General features: G+C 38.2%; 1 protein-coding gene and 1 pseudogene across 5 annotated transcripts in view; both read left to right on the plus strand.

Annotated features, from left to right (window-relative positions):
- pard3ab (par-3 family cell polarity regulator alpha, b) overlaps window positions 1-23,391 on the plus strand; it is a 173,690-nt gene that overhangs the window by 127,814 nt on the left and 22,485 nt on the right. For 3 of the 5 annotated variants that reach the window (XR_015850499.1, XM_088336034.1, XM_088336060.1), the window contains exons 16-22: window positions 435-624; window positions 1,705-1,859; window positions 2,780-2,824; window positions 8,213-8,443; window positions 9,395-9,638; window positions 9,973-10,089; window positions 12,014-12,271. Coding sequence is in view for 4 of the 5 variants with exons in the window: in XM_088336034.1 (XP_088192160.1) it covers window positions 435-624; window positions 1,705-1,859; window positions 2,780-2,824; window positions 8,213-8,443; window positions 9,395-9,638; window positions 9,973-10,089; window positions 12,014-12,271 (1,240 nt within the window). In the remaining variant the exon portion in view is untranslated. The remainder of the gene's footprint in view (window positions 1-434; window positions 625-1,704; window positions 1,860-2,779; window positions 2,825-8,212; window positions 8,444-9,394; window positions 9,639-9,972; window positions 10,090-12,013; window positions 12,272-23,391) is intronic. The other 2 variants (XM_088336042.1, XM_088336051.1) reach the window with 2 other exon arrangements.
- On the plus strand, window positions 11,033-11,172 carry LOC148374409 (U2 spliceosomal RNA; annotated as a pseudogene).

The raw sequence follows: 23,391 nt of genomic DNA on the forward strand, positions 1-23,391 counted from the left end.
AGGAAATCAGTGAGGTAACTGTGGCAGAACTAATCATAGTTGAATATGGGTGGATGTCATCAATGAAGTGAATAGCACTGCCAAACTACAGGTATATCGTACGATTTCTACTGTAAATCTGTTAGACACATCATTGTTGATGACAACTGTGATATAACTTAGACTTGTTGGCAAGTCTCAAGACCGCTGAATTTTATCCTACATCAAGCTTTCTTTGTTTTTGATGTTCAATATAGTATTCATCCTAATACAACTGCTCGCGGTGACTTATGACACACATACATCACTGGACTGGGCCACATAACAGATGGAATTGTCCAAAATGTATTTTTCTCACTTTGCATTTTTCATTTTGCACAAAATTGAGGGTAATGGAAAAACACCTTATGATATAGCAAGCAACTAAAACGTATGTATTTACTTGCTCTCTATAGGCAACTACCAGCTTTCTCCAACTGTCAACATGCCACAGGACGACACAGTAATCATAGAAGATGATAGACCAACGCTCCTCCCTCCTCATTTATCTGACCAGTCATCCTCCAGCTCACACGACGATGTTGGCGGAAGTGGCGCAGATGTGACTCCAGTCTGGGCACAAGAAATAACAACGACAAAGGACAGGTTGCAGATATTTATATTAGCAAAATCAAAAGGCTCTTTTTGACTGTGTCGGCATTTTGATAACAACAAAGTCGTTCATACGGGTGCTTGAAATCATTAGAGGTGTCCTTAAAAGTTGAAATGTACATATTATCTCAATTAGGTATTTGTTAGCAATGTCCAAGTGAGTTCAGAGTGCTTTTATGCTATTTTTTTCCACTTTGCCTGTTTGCGTTTATCTTACTTTTAGCCGAGCTTTTTAGGGTGAAAGAAGTTAGGTTCAAGGAACGGTGGGTGGGGGAAGACCTGGAGATTGACATCATGCTAAGCCCCGCAGGCTTTTTTTTTTTTTTTTTGGTCAGTGTAGCATGAAAATGGTGAAAATAAGAAAAGGCCTCCCTTATATAGAGTCCAAACAACCCAAACAGTAAGAAAGAGGCAATAGACGAGTTTATGCAAGCGCATCTAAGAAATGTACGTACTTGCGCGCGCATCATGAATAAGTTGACTAAGGCTACAATGATGACGCAAGCAAGATGTTGGTAGAGAGTAACTAAATTCCGTACACCTCCTTAAACTTTTTGATTGAAATGCAAATTGGTATTAAACTGCCAATCTTGAGTTCTATTTATAATAATAATAATATTAATACATTGTATTTTGAAGCGCCTTTCAAGACACCCAAGGCCTGTACATATGAGTAGGACACAGCAATAAACGAAGAGTAAAACAAGCAAGTAAAGAATAGCCAATAAAACACATAATAGTTGAAAGGGGCGGTGTGTGAGGCAAATGGTCAAGAATAGGCAAGTCTGAAAGGGTGAGTTTTGAGTCCGGATTTGAAGGCGGACAGGGTCGCAGGATTTCCGAGGTCCGGTTGCAATGAGTTTCAGAGCTAGTATTTTATGAATAGCATTTCAAGTTTACATCTATTTTCATTAATTATTTAATTAAACTATTAATACAAGACGCCTGTTTTGTTTTCCCTCTTAACCGTGTTTTAACCAACTTATTTTAAGACTAAATTTGGCCATGGGCCATGAAATATTTCTGATGAAAATTGATGAACATTATAACTTTTTTTTTTTTTTTGCTTCCTAGTTCACAAATTGCGGAGGAGAGCCACACTGGCGACGCTGCATTTCAGCGAGAAGGGTTCGGCCGCCAAAGCATGTCGGAGAAACGTACCAAACAGTTTGGAGACGCCTCACAGCTGGAAATCATAAAGACTCGGAAGTCCAAGAGCATGGATCTCGGTAGCTATTCCTTCCCACTCAAACATACACTATTTAGCGTTTACCACGTTTACAATGTTTAACACAATAGGTCTGGGCAAATAGGCAAACAAAGAGAAGCCAAATTATTATAAACACCCAGCCATTTGAACATACCTTTGATGATGATTTAACGATTATTTCTAACTCGTTCACTGCCTTTGAAATGCAGTGACTACTTATGTGCCATTGGTGTCCAACTCGGAGTGCCGATGGTCAAGTATCTAAATTGATGTCAGCTGATAATGATTTTGTACATCATTTTACCAAAAGAAACGGGTCTATATTAATAATTAGTATTTTATTCCAGAATTAATATATATCCAATATATCAATTTGGAGGAATTTGCAATGTCCCAGAACTGTCTGGTTTTTCATGTGTGCCTTGGGGTGTTATCTTGCTGGTGTCTGGGCAAAATGTCCTTAACTTGGGTCAAACATCAAAAAGCAAATATGATTATTCTGATCACTATTTTTTAGCCCTTGGCTACTCAGAAAGGTTTGCAATCTTTGTAAAAAATGATAAGGGGCTTGATCCAACCCTCAAGGCTAAGCTAACCCTTTCCCTAAACTCATATAACACCACACAGGTCTGTCGTCCTTTTCGTATTCTTCCTCTTTTCATAAAGACTCTTTCTCTTGCTCTTTTCCCTCCTGACTTGCCTCCTTTTAAATGTTTTTTTCTGCTCCTCTATAATAATATCCTAGTCTATTACTGCATTCATCTCTCGACTTACTTGCTACTCTAGCATGGTCTTCGTCGCAACCGTTTTTTTGAGTTTTGTGATGTTTGCTGTAATGGGATGTTGCATGAGGAATGTCATGAGCACTAACTGAGGCTCCAAATCTTTTGCCCCCCACCCACCCTTTCTCCCAACCCTCGTCTACCACTTCTTTAACAGTAGCCGATGAGATTAACCTCAATCCTCGTCCTGATGCCGGCGCAGGTAAGGCTATATTTACTAAAAGCGCAACATGGAAACGTAGCCTCATACCAGGCAACTTCCGTACGAACATTTGGACACTCCAACTATAATCTTGTATATCAAAAGATCCTCACCGCTCCCATTGTTATATTGTCCTCTGAGCATGTACATTTATATGTGGTTAAAAGCTTTCTTCTTGAATTGAGCATCTAACACAATGACAATGAAGAGAGCTTATTGGATTGTTGAGTTCTATTTAATTACAGTGGAACCTCGGTTCTCGACCATAATCCGTTCCAGAACCCTGTTCGAGAACCGATTTGTTCAATCTCCGAAATCAATTTTCCCATTAAAAATAATGTAAATCGTTTTAATCCGTTCCAACCCTGAATGTTTACCATGAATGTTTAACGTAAACATGAAGCTAACCCAGGCTAATCGTACGCTCGCGTTATCGTAATCTTCCGTACGAAAGCTTACGCTAACATGAAGGTCTAAAAATAAAGAAATCAGGTCGTTTACAAGTCATTAAGCACCACAAGTGGCTTGCGCTTCATTGGAAAGGGGGCTCCGTTCCAACACCCTGAATTTTGGGCTCAGTTCCAACACCCTGAATGTTTACCTCGAATCATAAAGCTAACCCAGGCTAATCGTACGTTCGCGTTATCGTAATCTTCCGTACGAAAGATTACGCTAACACGAACGTGTGAAATATAAAAAGATAAAGAAAAGAATTATGAATAGGATTTCTTACCTTTGTGGTGGTCAGCAGAAGGCGCATGCTGTAATCCCTAGCAAGATCGGAAACTCGCACACCTCTTTCATATTTAGCTTTTATGTCTTTCTTAAAGGCAATAGTTGTACGAACAACTTTTCTTTTTTCACCTGTCCTGCTTGCACCGACCTTCTTCGGAGGCATAGTTGGGGGCTAAAACACTCCGTTCACCGATATTAAAAGCAAAAGCAAAAAGAGGAAAGTGCGCACGTTATAACAGTTGGTCACGAGGGGTGGGGGCGATCTACACGATCTACACCCATACGTCGCTCAGCATCGCACTCTAGCGTACGCACTCAGGCATTACCGGCGTTCGAACTCCGAATTTTTGACCGAACAGCGAAGCAAGAATTTCTCGAAATTTTTGGTCGAACTCCGATTTGTTCGAACTGAGAGGCGTACGAAAACCGAGGTTCCACTGTATTGCATTTTATTGAATGAAGAAATCAACAAGTACGCTTCGGCACTAGGCATATTATGCACACGCTTTTGAGTATTTTATGTAAGACTCATATCCACATCAGGACTATCGTCGTGTGATCAGGCCAGTGTTTAGTTGGCCCGTGTTTTGTTCTTTTAGTCTCTGAAATCCACGATAAGTAATAGGAAGAAGGTTGATATACAGATGCACATATTTTTTTCTCCGAGTCGTTGTTCTGGTTACAAAAAATTGAAGTTGGATTTTTATTCCCACCGACGCTAGTTTTTAGTCATATTTGGAGGGAAAATTTGTAGAAATCCTCAAATATCAAGCTTAAATGTAACCCTCCAGCGTTAATGAAAGGAAACAAAGTAAAGAAAAAAGCTGCAGGAACTCACTGAGGGAAAGCTATGAAAGCCCAAGAGGGCACACTGCAGAAAACAGATTTTATTATTTATTTCATTTCTCTTTGGAATTTTAAATCATTAAAGAATGTTTATCAACATTCGCTTGTCTGATGTTAACATTGACATCACTTAAACCTTTGTTTGGTTTACTGAGTTCATTGGCCCAATTCAACTAGCAACATATCAAAATGTCACTGACAAGTTTTATTATTTGGTCTTCCTGAATTCCATCTAAAATAGCAACAACTATATTGTCGCTGTTGTGGAGGGGAAAAATGACTTAGTTTTTTTAAAGAGTAATAGTTTACACTATCTTTCAATATTGTATATATATATATATATATATATATATATATATATATATATATATATATATATTGTATATATAGAATTCATTTGACTAAAAACCATATTTTGATATATTTTTCATCATCCTGAGAAAAAAAATCTTTTTTTTTTTTCCCCCAACTTGTTTTTGTTATGGGTACCTTTGGTTCCTTATTTTCCCCGAGTTCAGTGAGTACAGGGGCGGCAACAAGCAGCATATCATGCAGTGTCCAATGAGTAATGAGATGTGCATCAGCAATGTTCTACCAATGTAGTCTGAATATACAGCAATTATAAGAGAAAGAACCTCATTGATTCCTCTCTAGAAAGCCCAACTCCCCGCTTTTTGAGCAGATACAATAGCTCATTCGGTTTCCAGGTCACCGTTAAAGACGTATGGTTTCATTTTTCTTTTTTTTTCTTTTTTCTTTTCTTTTTTTAAGAGAAACAGCAGATGAGCTTGGCGTGGCTAATTACGCTGCACGTGTGCGCTCCATCTTTGTTTAAGGCGAAGCAATGACAAGTAGTCATCTATCACTGTCGAGTTTGAATTTTTTCATTCCCGGTGACCTAATGGCTGCAGAGTCGCACACTAGTTATCGTTGCTCACATTAGTGGTCTGCAACATGGTCAGACAATCCAAAAGCTCGATGTAAAACCATGCAGACAACAAATGTCAACATTTAAATCTTAACAGTGTATAATTTACATGATTTTTTTTTTAATCAACCAATTTAAACAATTCACTGATGTTTCTGTGGCATGTGAGACAGTTTTATATCATATTTGTCTCGCAGACATTTTTTCTAAGGAATGGTAAACTTTATATCTATTTGACAGTCAGTTGGCGCAGTTCAAGTAGACGGTTTGCTTCTATAACTATTTATTTACAACAAACTTATTGCATTGATGCCTCTGATTTCATTGCCAAGTTTTTTAGTTTTGAGGCTCGTCTCCTGATTACAGGTAAAATCTTAAGGCCGAGCCCAATCCACAACCTAAAATGTCAATCATTACGTTTAGATCTGGTGGAGCTTTCTCTCGCTGTCTTTCTTTTTATTATCCACCCGTGATTGTTCTTCTTCGTCTCACAGCCTCTCTCAAAGTGCCAGACTTCTTATAAACTTACTGCTGTTGTAGTTAATGGTTTTAAGCGCTTTGGGAAGTCTTCATTGACTTGAAAAGCGCTATATAAATCCAGATCATTTCATTTCATTTCATTCAGATTTCAAGCCGTCAATGCGACAGGCGGACTTTAAATTCTCCCATCAACTCTTTAGAAAAATCTGTCTGTTAATGTAACCCCTGTAGAAGCACAAATATAAAAGATGTTTATGTTTCTACATCACAATTTAACCAAAATTTCATTACAAAAAACAGGCTTTCCGTTACAAACGATAGGCTTTGAATGTAGTGCGTGGAGGATCTTATGATGGATTCTGTCCTCCTCTTACGCAAAGCAGACTGTGTCATTGCTGCTAAGCAGATTGTCACCAACAGACTAAGAAAACTGGCCGAGGATCGGGGTCAGCCAAAATCTTCCCTAGTCTTCCCTTGTCCTCACAGAAAAAAATGAAATTTCTGGCTTGCTTCAGGCTCGGTCCTGGAAATCAAGTTTATTGGTCAGGCTCGGGCTGGATTAGGCTTTAATATCCGCTGGCCTGGGTCGGTTCGGGCTGGATTATTTTTTTTTTTTGCCAGATTTTACCTCTACTCCTGATTCCAAACGACAATACTACCAAAAATGCAAAAAAAAAAGCTAATTATTCTATATTTACCTTTATGCTATGTTGTAATGCGGTCATATGCAATTCTGCTAGCGCATAAAATGGAATTGGGTCATTCACATTTTAAAAACGAATCAGAAAATTTTAATTTACACTCGATGGGTTGGCAGGCAATACATATATAGCAATTTAAATGTAAACATTTAAATGCTAACTTTACTTGACATTTCCCCTTACAAACCTATTGGAGCTACTTGTACAAGTTCTTGGGTATGATTATTAAAGCAGCTGAGAGTTTTTTCCATTTGGAAGAAACCTGAACTTGCTACATGAGATTTTGGATCTCCTCTGGGGAGACTTTAAAATAATCACACACTCATAAATAATGCACGCTCTGTTTGAGGGAGACCAAACAAGACATGAGGCCTCGCATGGATGACCTTCAGCTGGGCTTTTGTCTCTCATGCATTTCAAGGTAGAAATGACCTCAAAGGTGCACCACGATTGGAGACATAAACAGACTACAAATCAGGGCTAGCAGTAGTAATTTTAGTTGCTGTACTTGTAGAAAATGTGTGAGAGTTGTGGGAAAAGTCTAAACAAGGTAAAAGAAGGCCCCAAAAGGAAAGAAAACACAAGAAAAGTTTGTGTTGATATGAGTAAGATGTACTTATCAAATAGCAATGAACAGAATAGAGAGTGAGCGTTTGCCCACACGCTATTAAAAGTGATGTTGGCAGCAGCCCATTAACCACAATTGAAATTAATATTTGGTGAAGATGCTGAATAAACTGAATATTTTAGAACAATGGCTTTTTTATATATGACAAGCTCGAAAGGCAGAAAGGGTAACTAAGTGAGATTTTTCAGGCACTTTTAAGTCAAGACAGCAAAGCAATTAAATCCATGAGTTGATGTAATTGCTTAACAGCTCGCTGTCATTTTACTCAGGACACAAAAAGGATTAAAATCCCCTGCGGCCTTGACAGAAAAAAATTGGCTTGACTTCATGGAAAGTTAGTCATTTTGATTAATACTTAATGGTAAAGGTTTTTTTTTCTGTTTAACACATTAAAATGTTTTCAGGATATAGTTGAACTAAACTGAGTCTGATTCGCCTTTGTAAGATTCGAAAAACATTCAAACCAATACATTTTTGATCACATGCGTTGTACATTTTATATGTGTATATTTTAGCTATAAAAGCTAGCATGAGTGTCGACCCAGACTGTGCCTGACAAGCGTATTTGAAATGAAATGCATGCAATTTCAAGAACAAACATCAATTTTTAAAACATTAAAAAACGAAAAACGTTGGGTTTTAAAAGCATTTGATTTCGAGAAACTGTTGAGAATAGTTAAGTTCTTTTTTAACAAACTTTGGAATTGACTACTAAATGTACTTCACAAAATGCACATAATATTTATTTAATTTACTGTTTTACTGCTGCCAAAGAGCATCATTGACTTTATTACTAAATAAACTTAATGGTAAATGTACAGAAAATTTAATAATTGACCGATTATTCGACTTATCTTTTCAATTGTTGGTGACTAGTCTACTATAAAAATAAATGTTAGTTGCAGCTCTAATCTTGACAATTTTTCAGAGAAAATTGCATTTTGTTTCCCAACAAAATTAAGGTTCTTTTTGGATAATGTAAGAGACTTTTCCTTTTGGCTTAAACGTATTCTAATGTATTTGGATGAAGCTCTCGATCAAATATGTTTCCCTGTGCTGGTTCCATTCAGGTTCGTCCACAAAGGATTTGGGTCCGTCCTTGGGACTAAAAAAGTCCAGCTCTCTGGAAAGTCTGCAGACGGCTGTTGCCGAGGTGACGCTCAACGGCGACCTCCCTTTCCACCGACCTCGCCCTCGCATCATCCGAGGCCGCGGCTGCAACGAGAGCTTCCGAGCCGCCATCGACAAGTCGTACGACAGGCCGGCCGCTGCGGAGGGCGAAGAGGAAGGCATGGAGACATGTAAGGCGTCCGTCAAGAAAAAAAATGCGTATCCGTGCCGCCAATAATAGGTTTTGGGCTCTGCACAGCAGGCAACAGGCGTGCCAGCATTTCCCAACGAGGACCTCAGTTACCACGTAACTTCCCAACTTGCACTTGACATTCTTGCATGAGCGTGATAGCATCTTGGTTAACAACTAAACTTTTATGTTGAGTTCATCAGGGTGAAAGAATGCTATTAGCATGACAGTGTAACCATGTATTGCAGTGATTTCAAACTGTTACTATATTATTAGTTTTCATTTTATTTATTTATTGCTATTTCTTTTTTGAATATCAATTTTAGTTCAGGTGAATTTATTGGAATTACTTTTCGTTTACACTCAGTTACTAAGTTCCTGTTTGAAGGTACTCTGTATTGCTAAAAAAAGTTTAACATTTGGTTTTTAGCAGCTTAGGTTTCCACACAATTTAACAAAAGATGCTTATAGGTAAAAATATTTATCCAAATGACAATATCCAAGTTATTCTTTGCTGTACTGTATGTCTTGGGTACTCATTTTCAGGTAAGGTGAAAAAAATTGTCATTGCACACCACCCTATGATGTTAAAAGTAAAGAAAATATTAGTGTCCTTATTTAATTAATTTTATGGTCTGAAAGGGTATTCCATAGCTTTGCTCGAATATACTTACATAGCTCAAATATAAACGGTGTTGGAATCTGCAACTCCCAGCCTTGTTTTAGGGTATAGGTGCTCGCAGACTGTGACCGGGACTAGTTTTACAATCCTGGACGAGAAGTTACAACATACAGTGACTATTGTATGACTCTTATATTTAGTAGTGATTGTGATATAATTCATCACTTTTAATGTCTGCTAAGAGTTGAGTAGCGTTCTGAAAAAAAATTGTTATTGAAAAATCCAAGGTCACAGTTCCGATGTCATTAAGTGATTTTCAACAACTTGTAGTGGAAGAAGACACTGAGGAGAGTTCTCGCTCGGGTCGAGATTCTGTGTCCACGGTGGCTGAGTTGACGTCGCTGTCGCTGGGCGTAGAGAAGACTGCAACGGCGATGGTCAACGGCAACACCACAACTAAAGACGACAAGAAGGACAAAGGTGGCAAGGAGAAGAAGAATGTGAACAAAGACAAAGAAAAAGACAAGGGAAAAGCCAAAAAGGGAATGCTTAAAGGACTTGGTGAAATGTTCAGGTACTAGGGATCCCGTTTTTTCGTATTTATTTATTTTCTCATCTGTTTTAACACAGGTGTTGACTTCATGGAATATATATATATATATATATATATATATATATATATATATATATATATATATATATATACTTTTTTGTTTATTTTTTGGCATGGACTTTCTTCTGAAATCACCGCTCAGTTACTTATCCATAGATGTTTGAATGATCTGTCCCTCCTTGCATTATCCATTCTTCCATAAATGTGATAATTGAAAGCTTCTGTAAAGGTTGTATGTAATGTCGCTGTGGGCCCAAATACTCCCCGTTAAGAGCTTTTTTCCCGGTGTTTTCAGGTTTGGGAAGCACCGCAAAGATGACAGGATGGATCGTAAAGGGTCCAACAAATGGCGCACTGAGGACATGCAGGTTTCAGACGAAGAGACACTGAAGATGAGGATGGAGCAAGAAAGGTGACATCTGTCAAATTATCCATTCATCTATTATTCAACTAGCTTATCCTCACAGGAGCCCTTGGCGGTCAGAAGAGTATTCCGATAAGAGTTGTCAGCAAATCACAATGCACTTCAACTTACATAAAATGACAATTTTGAGAAAAAAAACATAAAACAATGCTGTATAATATACCGTAAATTCCGGACTATAAGCCGCTACTTTTTTCCCAAACATTCAACCCTGCGGCTTATTCGGTGATGCGGCCAATTTATGTAATTTTTCTAACATCCGCCAGCGGCGCTCAAGTTCAAGGCACATGACGCAGCTTACAAGCTAAACGCAATAGAGTAGTCCAATAAAGAAGGAAACAGATAAAGAAGGAAACAGAGCTACTGCATGCACTTTACCTTGCGACCGTGTTGCTAGCGTGATTTTGAATAAGGAAGCGTGGGACTCTTTCCCATACTAAAGGAGGTTTCCCGGGATTTTTACATTTACGGTATGTTTTTTTTAACAGCCCCGTTAACTGTATTGCGAGCGTGTTGTTAGTAGCGTTTTGCTACCCTTCACAGAAACGGTTTGGCATGAAAGTTATAATATTATTATTAAAGCTTTGAAAACTCGGTGTACCGTCTTTCTTTGTAAATATGTGTAACCATGTATAATATGTATTTGCAACTGTATATTTTTGTAATGTATTTATTTGTATTTATTTTGGACACTTATTCTGATAAGTCTTGCACTGACCAATTAAAAAGAAGGGGCGTAACAGACGCGGGGGATGACGGGAAGTGGGGACCGGTAAAGGTGATTGTTTGTGGACACGGCAGACAAAAGTGGATATATATTTTTCCCACCCTTACCTTTGGAAATATATACTTTTTTTTCCTTGGATTACTTTTAACGGGACCTGGACTCTTCAGGTCTGCATCATATTTTAAGTACCGGTATCATTTTCCGTTCATTTTGCCAGCTGTGGTTGATGAACTGAGTACTTTATGTTCAGTTATTTTGCAATCCGGAGATGGAATAAGAGCTTGCTCTGTCCACTCCACGCATCGGCCCGGTATTGCAGTACCTCCGGGAACGATGCATTCGCAATGATCGCAGCAAGGCTTTAGGGCTAGGACCTTAGCTTGGCCTTTTGGCTGAGAGTAAGTGTCCCGGCTCCTAGGCTTTGTAGCGTATTATGAACTGACCGATAACGGATAATGGATAATGAATAACGAAGATAGACCAATAACCCTTAAAAACCCCTCAGTTAAAATCGCGGGACTCAAAGTGGGGTTTGGGTTCAATTTGTGATTGTGTTACAAGTTCTCACGTGGGCGCACGCGGCTTATATACAGGTGCGGCTTGTGTAAGTACAAAAGCGGTTATCCTCTTAAAATGTGGTGGGTGCGGCTTATAATCAGGTGCGCTCTATAGTCCGGTATTTACGGTATATATATTTTCTGAAGACAACATGTAAAATAAGACACATTGGTATAATGTGCAGGGTGTTCAAAACAAATTGATATCCTTTGAGTATAACAATGAATATAATATAATAGATAATAATTATAATAAAGATATGTATTTCACGAGCAGATAATTTGTATACAAAAAGAATAAAAATCTGCTGGTGACAAAATCAAATCAAATGTATTTTTAAAGCATTATCCAGCCAATGAATTGGCACGCAAATTGCTGTATAAAAACATTTATGGTACAATAAGAAAATAAATTTCCCGCCATCAAATACACTACCATTGTGCACCTCCCCCCTCCTACGTGAGGAAACACTGTAATAATAAAAATAAAAAACAAAATAAACAACAGCCGGAAAAAAACCTAAATATGTGAAAAAAATATAGAAAGTAAAATGTTACTGTAAAAGGTTAGATTAACCACGATTATCTTTTGACTTAGTCGAACAGTTAAAAACTCCTACACTCGCAGGATCCAGGCCAAAACACGTGAGCTACGCGAGCGTCAGGCGCGTGAGCGGGACTATGCTGAGATCTTGGACATGAGCCGCTCGCCAGAACGGTCCTTGAAGGATGAGCACACGTACATCGACGGCAGCCATTATGGCGACCACCACAACATCGACCACTACCCCCGTGTCCACCACCACCACCAGGCTCACCAACATTTGGACTCCCTCTATACACACGTCAGCAAGACACATCCTGAGAGACCCCCATCTGCAGACAGGTTGGTTTATTCAACATAATTTCGTGACCAACATTTTTGCTGTGCTTTGTATCTTGTTTTTTGGACTATAAGGCACACTAAAAAAGAAAAAAAAAATGGCCAGAAATTTGAACCTGGACTTATTATCAGGTGCGCCTTATACTATGACAAAATTGGAAATACATAACCATATTTGTGCAATTATTTATCCGTTGATGAATTTTATCCCTGACCACAATTCCATAACAATGGTGACAACAGGGTTTGAACCAAATATCAACGGTAAGAGCACGAATCTTAACCATCAAGCCATCAGGGACATGGATGGATGGTCACAATTGCTTTGGATGCAAGGGGAATCAAACCTGGATCACAGCAGGGAGAGCGTCAGGTCCTAGGTCTCATCTCATTATGACACTATTTTTAGTCTCAATACCTGATGTTAGAGTAGAAAGACTGTTGTTTCCCTCTTTTCAGCTTCAACTAATCATTGTAAGAGACGAACAATTTAAATAGATGCAACAATGCATTTATCTTTTTTTGGCTGTCTGAATTACATCCCACAATGCCGTTCTTTATATTCCCAATGTTAATTCGCAAAGTATTGAAACAGAAAAATAAACTGTAATACAGCGAGTATTTAAAACAAAAACATCACATAATACTTTTTTGTAATCCTTATAGTGCAAAAATCACGGTTTTTAGAACAGATAGATTTTGTGAAAAGTGAAGTTGGTATTTTTCCCTATGCAACAAACATTTATATTGTGCTGTTGAGTCGACTGAACGCCGTTTTCTGCCTGGTAGTGGGCAACTGCTCTCGCCATCTACTCGCTGCCATTATTCTGTGTTTGAAACTGAACAACCGACCTTTCTGTCGGATTGCGTTGGTATTTGTGTAAAATGTCTGATCGGGTTCATTCTAGTGGGCCCCAGGCACAAACAAGAACGTTGGCCATCACACCTGCAGGAGAACGTAATCACAAGATGGCTGCTAAATGTCAGCACACAATTCATACTTCTCCACAATCATGAAACCTTTTCATTTTCTGACCTTTTTTTTTTTTTTTTTTTTTTTTTTTACTCTGTTTGTGCACCTCCTCGCTGACTGGTTGCCAATTATTCCTGTTGTAGATTTTGATTCAATGTGTAACAGATGTGGCGTTTATTCCACTTCGGTTTTTTAATACAGTCCCAATAATTACAGACTCCGTATTTGGATGATTCAATGTTTTCATTGTCAAGTATTAACAAAAAATACAACATAATGTTCCATGAGAAACGTCATCAAATATTATTTCTACAATATGGCTTAAAACATTGTATGTCTCGAAATGTTATAGAATGCAATGCAAACAAAAGTGATTCGAAACAATAACCTTCCATAATTCTTTCAGAAAAATGGTAGCTAATTTGCGCAATATGGAGCCTTTGACATGGAAATGTAAAGCATCTGGTCGAATCCTTACCGTGAATGAATTTTCTGGTCCCTGAGATGACATTCAATTACTATTAAAACCAGCCCACACTATTACGTACCCATAGCACCATTAACTATACTACTTACTCCTGGTTTAACACAAACCTGATAGGAAGACAGCTATCTGAATTAGGGCCTATTTAGACATTTAATTGACAAAAATCGCTTTCCATAAATTGAACCTGAGCAAGTAACAGTGCAGTAATTAAAAACAAAACGGTAGATGGGATGTCATGGAAATATTATCAAAAAAAGCATATGATTCACCAGATTAAAAGCTTCTAGAGTACGCTTTACACACACTAGAGAGCCATGAAACTGTTCACAGATCCCTTAACCACGTGGGTTGTCGGGGTGCCAATGAGGACACAACTCTGAACAGCTTTCGCTACTGTTGACGGTTCGTGGCTTTTTTTTGGGGGGGGCCCGTGCAAAGTTGGCACCAGTTCATTCTTTAATGTTTTGGCCCACTTCTTTTTCAGTATTGCTCTCCTGATGCCCCTTGGTCTGTAGAATTATCTTGGCCTGACGATCTTGTTTTTTGACCAATGACCATACAACTGAAGTCTTTGTTGTGCGCACGGCTGACAATAGTTCTTCGTAGGGTCCAGTGTTCCCCCGATGGTGTTTTGTTTTGTATAGTATCACATTTTCCAAGGCCCGGATTTTCTTTTCCAGTTTTGCTGTGAATGTATATGCCTCGCAAGCGCAGGGAGGATAGAATTAACCAGCACTTGTATGAGTCTGATCTTTGATTTCACTGCTTTGTTCTTGTCCCTCTAGATGAGTTTAAGACTGGCAACTGGCAAGTGCGGCTGTGGTTCAAGTTTTTTTGGCCACAACTTCTAATTTTGATCCATCTTCTGATATGACACCTCCAAGATACTTAAATTTAGTGACAGGTTCAAGCTCTTGGTGGTTGATGGTATTATTTGTGGCGATACCTTGTAGGGTTTTTGGTCATTATTTTTGTTTTTCCTCCCATAATGGGTTTATGCCTTGTCCGGTTGATTGACCAGGTCCCTGGGTTCCTGTCCTCCTCCTGCCAATCCGGCAATCAAAAAGTACCCTTAACTATAACATCTGTCAAAGGCGTAACTGAGTCTCGCTCTTTGGACAGTTTGCTCGATGGCCAGTTCATAGTGGCAGTTAGTTTAGCATTAACAATGCCTGCAAGATTGGCAGCCCTACCAGCAGTGTAGTGGAAATTAGGTATATTAATATTCAAATCTAACAGTATGAGATTGCAGTCCTTGCGGATAACTTGCCTAGGCCATATTAATGCAATTATTTATAGCGCACCTCCAAAGGACGCCATAACTACAATGCTAAAGCAACCACAATAACTTAACAACCCTCAAAAACATGGTCTAAACTCTAAATTAAGGGTACATAACTTTACCTAAAACTATATTCCGTCCATTTGCAGCAAAGGCCAACAATACTTGCAGTGTTGAAGTTTTCCTTCTGAAAAAATAATCTCTTTTGTCTATATATTACTGCTATAATCAACTGAAGAAACCGTTTGTCTTCAGACCATCTTTAGACACGGAGCTTTAAGGGGCCGTAAGTGATGTTGCCACGGCGACAACACAATAACAGTGTCGTTTCCTACTTCATCACAGTACTGTGTCCATTCCCACCGCTCCAATTTTAAGGTAAATACCCACCTCCTGAGATACAGAAACAGAAGTGGATATCCTGTGCTCCCCCTTTGAGGACAGGATGTTGATATCAAGAGGGGTTGTGTTTGTTAAAGTTGGGGCCCCAAGTGGCAATAATAAGACAAGTACAATATACACAGTGTTTTATTTCATGAGAGTAGTTGAGACGCTTGTAACTGCTTACGGCTTTTGAGTTTGACTCTTTACACGCTGACTCACTCAAAGTTTTGAATTATTCCAGGAATCTGCATATACTGTTTGTCCAGATTCAGAAACTGTTGGAAAAATTATTTTCAACGATCTTTGCTTGGAGACTACCAGGCCAGTGGTGATACCAATGAAATGTGTTTTTCCCACCAATCACACAGTGAGTCTATCTATTGCTATCTGACTGGCAATATCGAAATACATTAACAAAAGAAAAGTATTTTCTAATAGCGAAAAAGTGAAAGTCAACTTCATAAGGCTCACCTGACTTTTTTGATCTTTTTTTTCTTTTGGGATACTTTTTGGGTTTTATTCCCGACTGAAAACAAATGCACTTTTGGTCATTTTCAGCTGAAAATTTTTCAATGCCAAAATTTCTCTGTGCTTAAAATTTTGTGCATCTATACTATAAATACAGATTTTCTAAGGTAATCCGTTTTATAACCGCCCATATTATGTTTTGCATTTCCGGCATGTATAAATTATTGCTTATTACAAGGAATTTGTTTAGTTTTGCACATTACTGCGCATGCAGTTTCCCTCATCCAGGTATTCTTATGTCGCAAGGCACTGTGGAATTTTTAGAATAGAGCCATACAGACGGCGCAACACATAACCCATCTTTTTTAATATAATCCAAGTAATACAAGACTTTCAACTGAGACAATAAACAGTGACGGGTGGAGGATAAAAAAGCCAGGAGTGAAGGCCTTGCAGGCCCTCACGCTCCACCTCTTGTATATTGTGTGTGCGCGTGTTAGATGTTAACTTGTTGCTTCTGCCTTCTGTTACGCTACAGCTGCATGCTGGCCTATGGCTGCCAGATGCATATATTTTCACCTTCTTAAAAAAGCTGGAATCCCTTAAAATGCAGCGTATGCAGTATTTTTTGTGCCAGCTTGTTGTTGTAATGTACTTCGGAAACCTCGTGGACTTTTCTTCTCTCATCTTCATCTCGCCAAGCAAAATATTCTGTGTAGCTCAGCACAAATGTTTTCCCTGCAACAATGTCGTGGCAATGATTGACATCTGGCTCGACGTCGTAATCCCGCAGAGCACCGGCGGAACGTTATCCTTTTTGTTCTTGTTCAAGTGCTGAACTTTTGACAGCTAAGTTATTGTTTTAAAGCTTTGTTCGCAAAAACAACAAAAACAGCATGCCGCTCGTTCTTGAATGATCAGGAGAATTACCCGCAGTTTTTTTTTCCTCATCCTCCACTCAGAACGCTTAGAGAAAAGCTCCAGGGGATTTGCAGTGATTTGATTCCCGGCTCTTTATTGAACGGCCTCCATTACGCTTCATCTCCGCCGAGGGAATAAAATAAAAAGAAGGCACTGCCTGCAAACAAAGCAACAGCTTTGCCATACTTTGTCTGCCTGCCTTTTCACTGCAGATAAGACGTTGTTTGTGATTTTTCCATTATTAACATTATTTCCTCCTGTAAACAACGAGTAAAATGTGCACTCGCTTTTCTTCTGCTCAAAAAGGTACGTTTTTTGTAACGCGACTCTGGGACGAAAACGAATTACACATTTTGGGTGTAATCTTTGATACTAGTTACTGTTAAGTACCTTGGATTTAGCTGCTAACTTAATAGCTTTGCTGCTAATGTGACGCTTTAGCTAATGCAATTTGTTAAGCAACAAGCGTTTTTCCTTAGCAAAAATAGGCTATGAATCCAGGCAAGGGCCCGCCAGAACAAAATAGAATAGAGCCCCGGGACAATGTAACTTTCAATTATTTGAGATCATGATCTTGTGAAATCCTTCAAGGTTTAATATTGTCATTTCGCCCACCTCTGCATGGAAGCAAACAAAAAGAAGATTGAACCCCCTCGTTTCACCAGAGAGGTGTCCTTGATACATTTCAGTTTCTATTGCACTGGATGACAACCACATTTTTTATTGATTATTTAAATAGGTACTGCGGTATACCAAGACCATTAAAGGGACCCCGTGTAATAATTGACCGCTGGATGTCGCTGTATTGTGTAGTGGAAACAAAACGGTGATAAAATCACGAGGAAAAATACAAACTACTGAGACTCAAAGGAAACAGAATGCACTGTTTTCCCTTTTTTTTCTGCCCAGCCTTTCATGAATGAAAGAGAAGAAGAGAAATACAGCTTTCAAAAAAAACACATTTATATGATAATTTATGTATTTTTGCTTATCATTGAAATATTTTCCTTTTAAAAAATGTTTTATTTTACCACCAGGAAGCCACAAATACAGACTGTCCCTTTAAATAAACTCTTTGACCCTTTCAGTAGAGATCCAGTAAACGGTCTGCCTTAATCGCTCTTGAATCTCTGGTCCTCATGTAGCATGCAGTTGCTCCAGTGCTTCCATGTGTATTCGGAAAACATCCTTGCAGAGACTTTCTGAGTTCACTCTTCTTTTTCATGCGCAATCGTGAAATTCTTAAGACAAAAAAGCATGTTGAGTGTGTTTGTGCCAAAGTCATTGAGTTCTACTCGACGACCACTCAACACCTGAGAGGAAAGCAGATCGTCGTTTGCATTGGCTTCATTACTTGCGAACTGAGCGGGCGTAGCGGGAATAGATTGTCTAGCGGCTGTGCTGGGGGTGTCGTTCCATTCGCTTCGCACGGGAAAAGCTGACGACACCAACTCTAACGAAGTCGACGCCGTCGGCGTGTTAGGCGCCTTCCTTCGCTACTCTTAGATTTGCTGAGGAAAAATGGCCATTTCAGCAAAGCGGGGATTTGCGTGCCTCGGCTTTCCTTTTTTCGCTTTGATTTTAGGTGCTTTCGTAGCTTGTATGTTTTTGATCTTTCCGTTGCTTTCGTCTGTACTTGCACCTGCTTCGGGCTTTGCGCTTCCTTTAGTGCACTGCTCTACTAGATCGCCTCTTACCACTAATGAGTTGATATCAAACCACAACTTCTTATCCTTAAATGTTGCTGTAGTTTTTAACCAAGTTTAGGCAGCTAGGATTAAGATCTGTGGCCGACCGCTGAAAGACACATCTGGTCTTTTGACATTTTTCCCTTGCAGCAACCGTTTGTTGTACATCAGGTGCATGAATAATCACAGCAGGTGAACCTAAGGTCTCAATTCTGTCAAAAGCACTGTCGTGATTATGGCTTTCTAAGATACAGGTTTAACGTGTCTGAACAAATATTTTTTTCAGGTTTACAACCCTACACATAAGAGAATATATTTTGGTTGGCGTTACAGATTCCGAAAGAGGAATGTTTTGGTTAATACTTGATTTATTATGGTGGGACGCAATACGATGCTGTTGTTTTTTTCTTGGTCATTTTACAAATACCAAAATTAACTTGGTCTTAGTATTCTATTAAATCAACATTTTCTTTTTGCTTCAAAGATAAATCGCTCAAATAAAAGACAATGCAAGATGTATCCTGATTCATTCTAATTTTAAAGATTTAATTATATGCACCTGCATCCTTTAAATGTATAAAAAGTTCAATCAATTTTTGGTGTGTACCTACTTGAAATTCTTAAGTCTGGTATTAAAGCGTAATCTAGATCAGACTCAGAAGAACCACCCCTCTAAATATGGTCAAAATTTCAAAACAGTAATGCAATATTGTGTAAAACCTTAAAATAAAGAATGGTTATCAGTGGCCTGAATCACATTTAGTTTTTGTGAAGTAACAATTAAAGTGAGGTTGCTTTAAAAGTCAGAAATTTACATTCGGCTTTGTTAATCTCGAGTATTTTGTATGGTTATAAAAGTATTTATAAAAACTCAAATTTGGTAATGGACATACTTAACATAAATAATCCATGTTAACTTGGCTAGCTAACTGTAAATGGTTGAATAATTAAAGGTTTTGCGAATAAATCAAATGTCTTCTTTTTTTTCATGTGAACCTGCGAGCCTTACCTCCTTGTGAGGTAGACATGCTTCCTGGGTTTTACTTCCTAAATGTGCTTTCCACTTTGTTTCATAGTTGTTCTGTACGTGTCATTTGTAGCGTAAAAGTAGCTTCCCAGCTGTTGTAACTCTGCAACAGGCTAATTTTTGTCATGTAAGTGCAAATCTTCTAGATGCGAGCAAAAAACTTCTCAACTGAGAGTTCACTGCCCATAGTACAAAATATTAATGGACGTGGGAGTGAATGCCTCAGTGATCTTAAGAGGGTGCTGGCTGCATAGATCTCCTCTCAAAGAAAACAGTCACAGTTGTTGTTTCCCCCCTACAGCAGTTTAATGCTGTATGACATCATAGCCAAGGCGTCCAATGAAGAATAAAAACACTTGCAGTCATCCTCTTGGGAATAAAACAGATGTCAACCATGGGGGGTTTAGATGATGTGTTAAATGGACACTAAATTCAGTCGTCATTCTTGATGATGTCAATTAATGGATGTGCCAATCCCAGATTAGATTTGTTATAATCCCTCTTTGTAAGTAATCCGCTGTGCGTTGTATCCTTTCACCGTTGACATTATCTGTTTTAATTTGACCAACATTAATCCTTGGCGATTTCAAACCAAATCAGTGTGGTTCTAAATGTAATCCTGTAAAAGTGTAAAATAATGTGTTACATTTGTGGCATTGTGTTACAGTGTCCACTTAAAAACTTTGCGGTCACAGGTTCACTCACTAGTCAAGTTATAACAAAGATTTACAAAAAATGATGTTCTGCAGGGTCTATCCTTAAATAATAAGCTACAGTAAACTCCAAAAAAAACCTTTGAAATCTAAAACGACACGTTTTTTTTCTATTGTTTTATTGCTCTAAAATTCAGAATTGGTCTGATGAAGTGCAAATCGTTTGTTGCCTGAAAATTAACTTCGGACATGAAACTTTAAAAAGTTTAGAACGATTATCACTTTGGACTTTAAATTATTTAAGGTCTAAAAGACAAATTTTGTGGTCTGAATTAACAAAGTAACCCAATGTGGTCTTACGTTTCCTTATGGAATCTAAAAGTATTTGCGGTGAAAAAAAACATTAATCTAAAATAAATGGTTTAGGTGTCAAACCTAAATTTAAGACTGAAACAAATTTACTTAAAATAAATTTGCAAATCTTATAGCGTAGCTACATTTTTTTGGTTGAATTAAAAAAGTAGTTAAAAAACACACGTTGAAGTATTGAACTCAACCTTGGCAGACTACATATCAACTGATGAACCTTCAAAATCAAAATTGAAATCACTGGAATCCAACAGTTAATCCAATCCTCAATATATAGTTTAAAACTAAGCCTTATGATGTAAAACTATCATTTGTAGTCCAAATACCAACTGTTTTGATCCAAGACTAAATTAAGATGATTTTTTCCCACTTTATGTGCCAAAGAATCCATTTTAGTGTGAAATATCAAATTCCCATTTTAGCTTTCCTTCTAAGTAAAGGTGTTCTGTCAGTTTCAGTGACGAGTGATGCCGCCTCGCCAGATTCTCAACTATTTCATCCAGACAAAATACTCTGGGAGTCGTTTTAGGCAGCCATTAATGTCAGCATGGAATCCACTTAAAGTGTTTAATATTCAGCATGGCGCTATTAGCACAGCGGGAAAGAACAGATTTTTTTTTTCAACATTTATCTACAGCTGGACAAGCCTGACAATATGTCATGTGCCAGGATAGCACTGGTGGTGCATGGTTTTTGTGATGGTGCAGAGGGGTGGTAGGACAAGATTGTAGAGACACGCAGGATTGACACAGGGGTTGTGTATGTGTATAAAGTGGGGGTTGGTTCTTTATCGTCTTTATAGTGTGACATCAGTTTGCTCCTAAAAGGATGCTGACCCACATTCAATGTCAGTGTAATCTTATTATATTTCTTATATTTCACGGCAGCATATTTAGTGTCTTTCCCATTAGGCTAAATGCGTGTCTGATGATTGACTCAGCCATTCGAAGATCTTCCATGTTTTCCCCCATGAGGATATTCATGATTTAATCTCTAGAGTTGTTTGTAAATTGCTTTACATTGTTTTGTTGGCTTTCGTAAAGAGTGACATCAATAAAGACTCTTATCCAAAAGCATGTGTGCAAACCCAAGCCACGATAATCTGCATTCGCTTAAAAAACGTAAACCGGTCAATCTGTTTTCATACATACGGATCATGTGAACTGCCTGCTTTCCATTCACATCCACTCCTAATGTCAAAATACTGGCGAACTCCTCAAAATATGACTTCTCAAAAAACATATTTCATTTGCGTGGCATGTTTAATGCACACAAATTAGTTGCGATATTGGTCAAAAAAACCATACACATCTGTTGACTGAATACTAGTTGGTTTAGTTTATGAGGAATGTATACTTCTGGGCTTATTTTTTTTGTTTACAACTATCTGTTATAGTATTGAACAGGAAATGCTATGCGATTTTTCATCCTGTTGCACATCACTACCATAACAAGATTAGTTCTAATCTAGTATGCATCTTTATCAGTTTTTAGGGCTTCACAAAAAATAGCTGTGAACACGTAGGCTATGAGGCACTACACACGTTGAAAGATAGGTCAACCAATGTAGTGTTCGATGGTGTGGCTTGTACGCTTTCTCACCTGGCCTTTGGCAATTGGCCACACAAGAAGCTTTGCTTTATGATATTTTTTGTAGGTTAGTGAGTGTGCTTTGTTGTGTTCATGTGAGCCCTCACAATGCGTCTGGACCAGTCCCATTGTCACTAGAAGTAATGGCCGCCCGAGGTGAAGGCAGCGAGCCAACCGGGTCATGTGATTGGATAGTGGCACTGGACCCTGCAAGAGGGGGAAGTCAGACATGTTTTTATCTTTGATTGTTTGTGGATTTGCGAGCATTGAGGGGAAATCAAGCACGAAGTCGATCTTTGCTCCTCGAGTAGATACATGCTCCCCCAAAGGCAGGGAGTCTCAAAAGATCCATCTTTAGTAGATGTAGTGCTGGATTTTTGTCTGGCCAGCTTTAACCATTGTGTTGTTGTTGTTGTTGTGAGTAATTATATCAAACTTCAGAAAAATTTAGAACATTACATTTAATGTTTTTTATTTCCATTTTGTCCTTTATTGCTTTCTTTTTGGGCACATTTTTGATAATTCTGTCTTCATTTTATTTTCTTCAATCCTATGTTGACCATATAATAAAAATGCTTGTAATAAAATACTAAACAGGGTTCGTTCAGGTGCTTGATATTATTGAAAATGTTTAAATTTTTATTTTTTGTTTACAAAGATTGAAAACTGCTTGAATTTCAAATGAAGTGCTTGTAATTGCTTGAAATTGTTGCCATGTTTCACAACAAGGGTTGAAAATGACGTGTACACGGCTTTCTGGTGGCTTTTCTTTGCTGTTGGATTTTTTCCCTTGTTATTAACAGCAGCTGGCATCAGTTTGTATGGCATTTTCCTGTGAATCGTCATCACCCTTACGGGATGCGCCCTTTTGGACAGGTTCATGCTACACCTAAGAGCTGTATGAAAAGTGTATTAGTGCAACGATTACTTATAATTATGGACATTTATTATGGGCCATGCAAAGAATTAAGGTAGCCTTTTCCAGTGGTAAATTGTAATGGGAAGAACTGTAAATGTAAGATAGATATTACTGTCATTTTACTGAACACCTACTGTATATGAGGAGAGATTTGTCTCAAAAATATTTAGACACCTATTGTCCACACCCACACTTATATCCGCAATTTACTTGAGATCTCCAAATCATATGTATTGATAAATGCACACGCAGGATTAAAGATTGCATATGTGAAATGAAAATATATTTGTGGATCTGAAAATACATGATTCACACTACATTTCTTCTTTAAATGGTAGTGTATAAATGGAAAATGGAAAATT

Source organism: Urocampus carinirostris, chromosome 1, assembly GCF_059441175.1.
Source record: "Urocampus carinirostris isolate Australia breed hairy pipefish chromosome 1, RoL_Ucar_1.0, whole genome shotgun sequence".
Lineage (NCBI taxonomy): Eukaryota > Metazoa > Chordata > Actinopteri > Syngnathiformes > Syngnathidae > Urocampus > Urocampus carinirostris.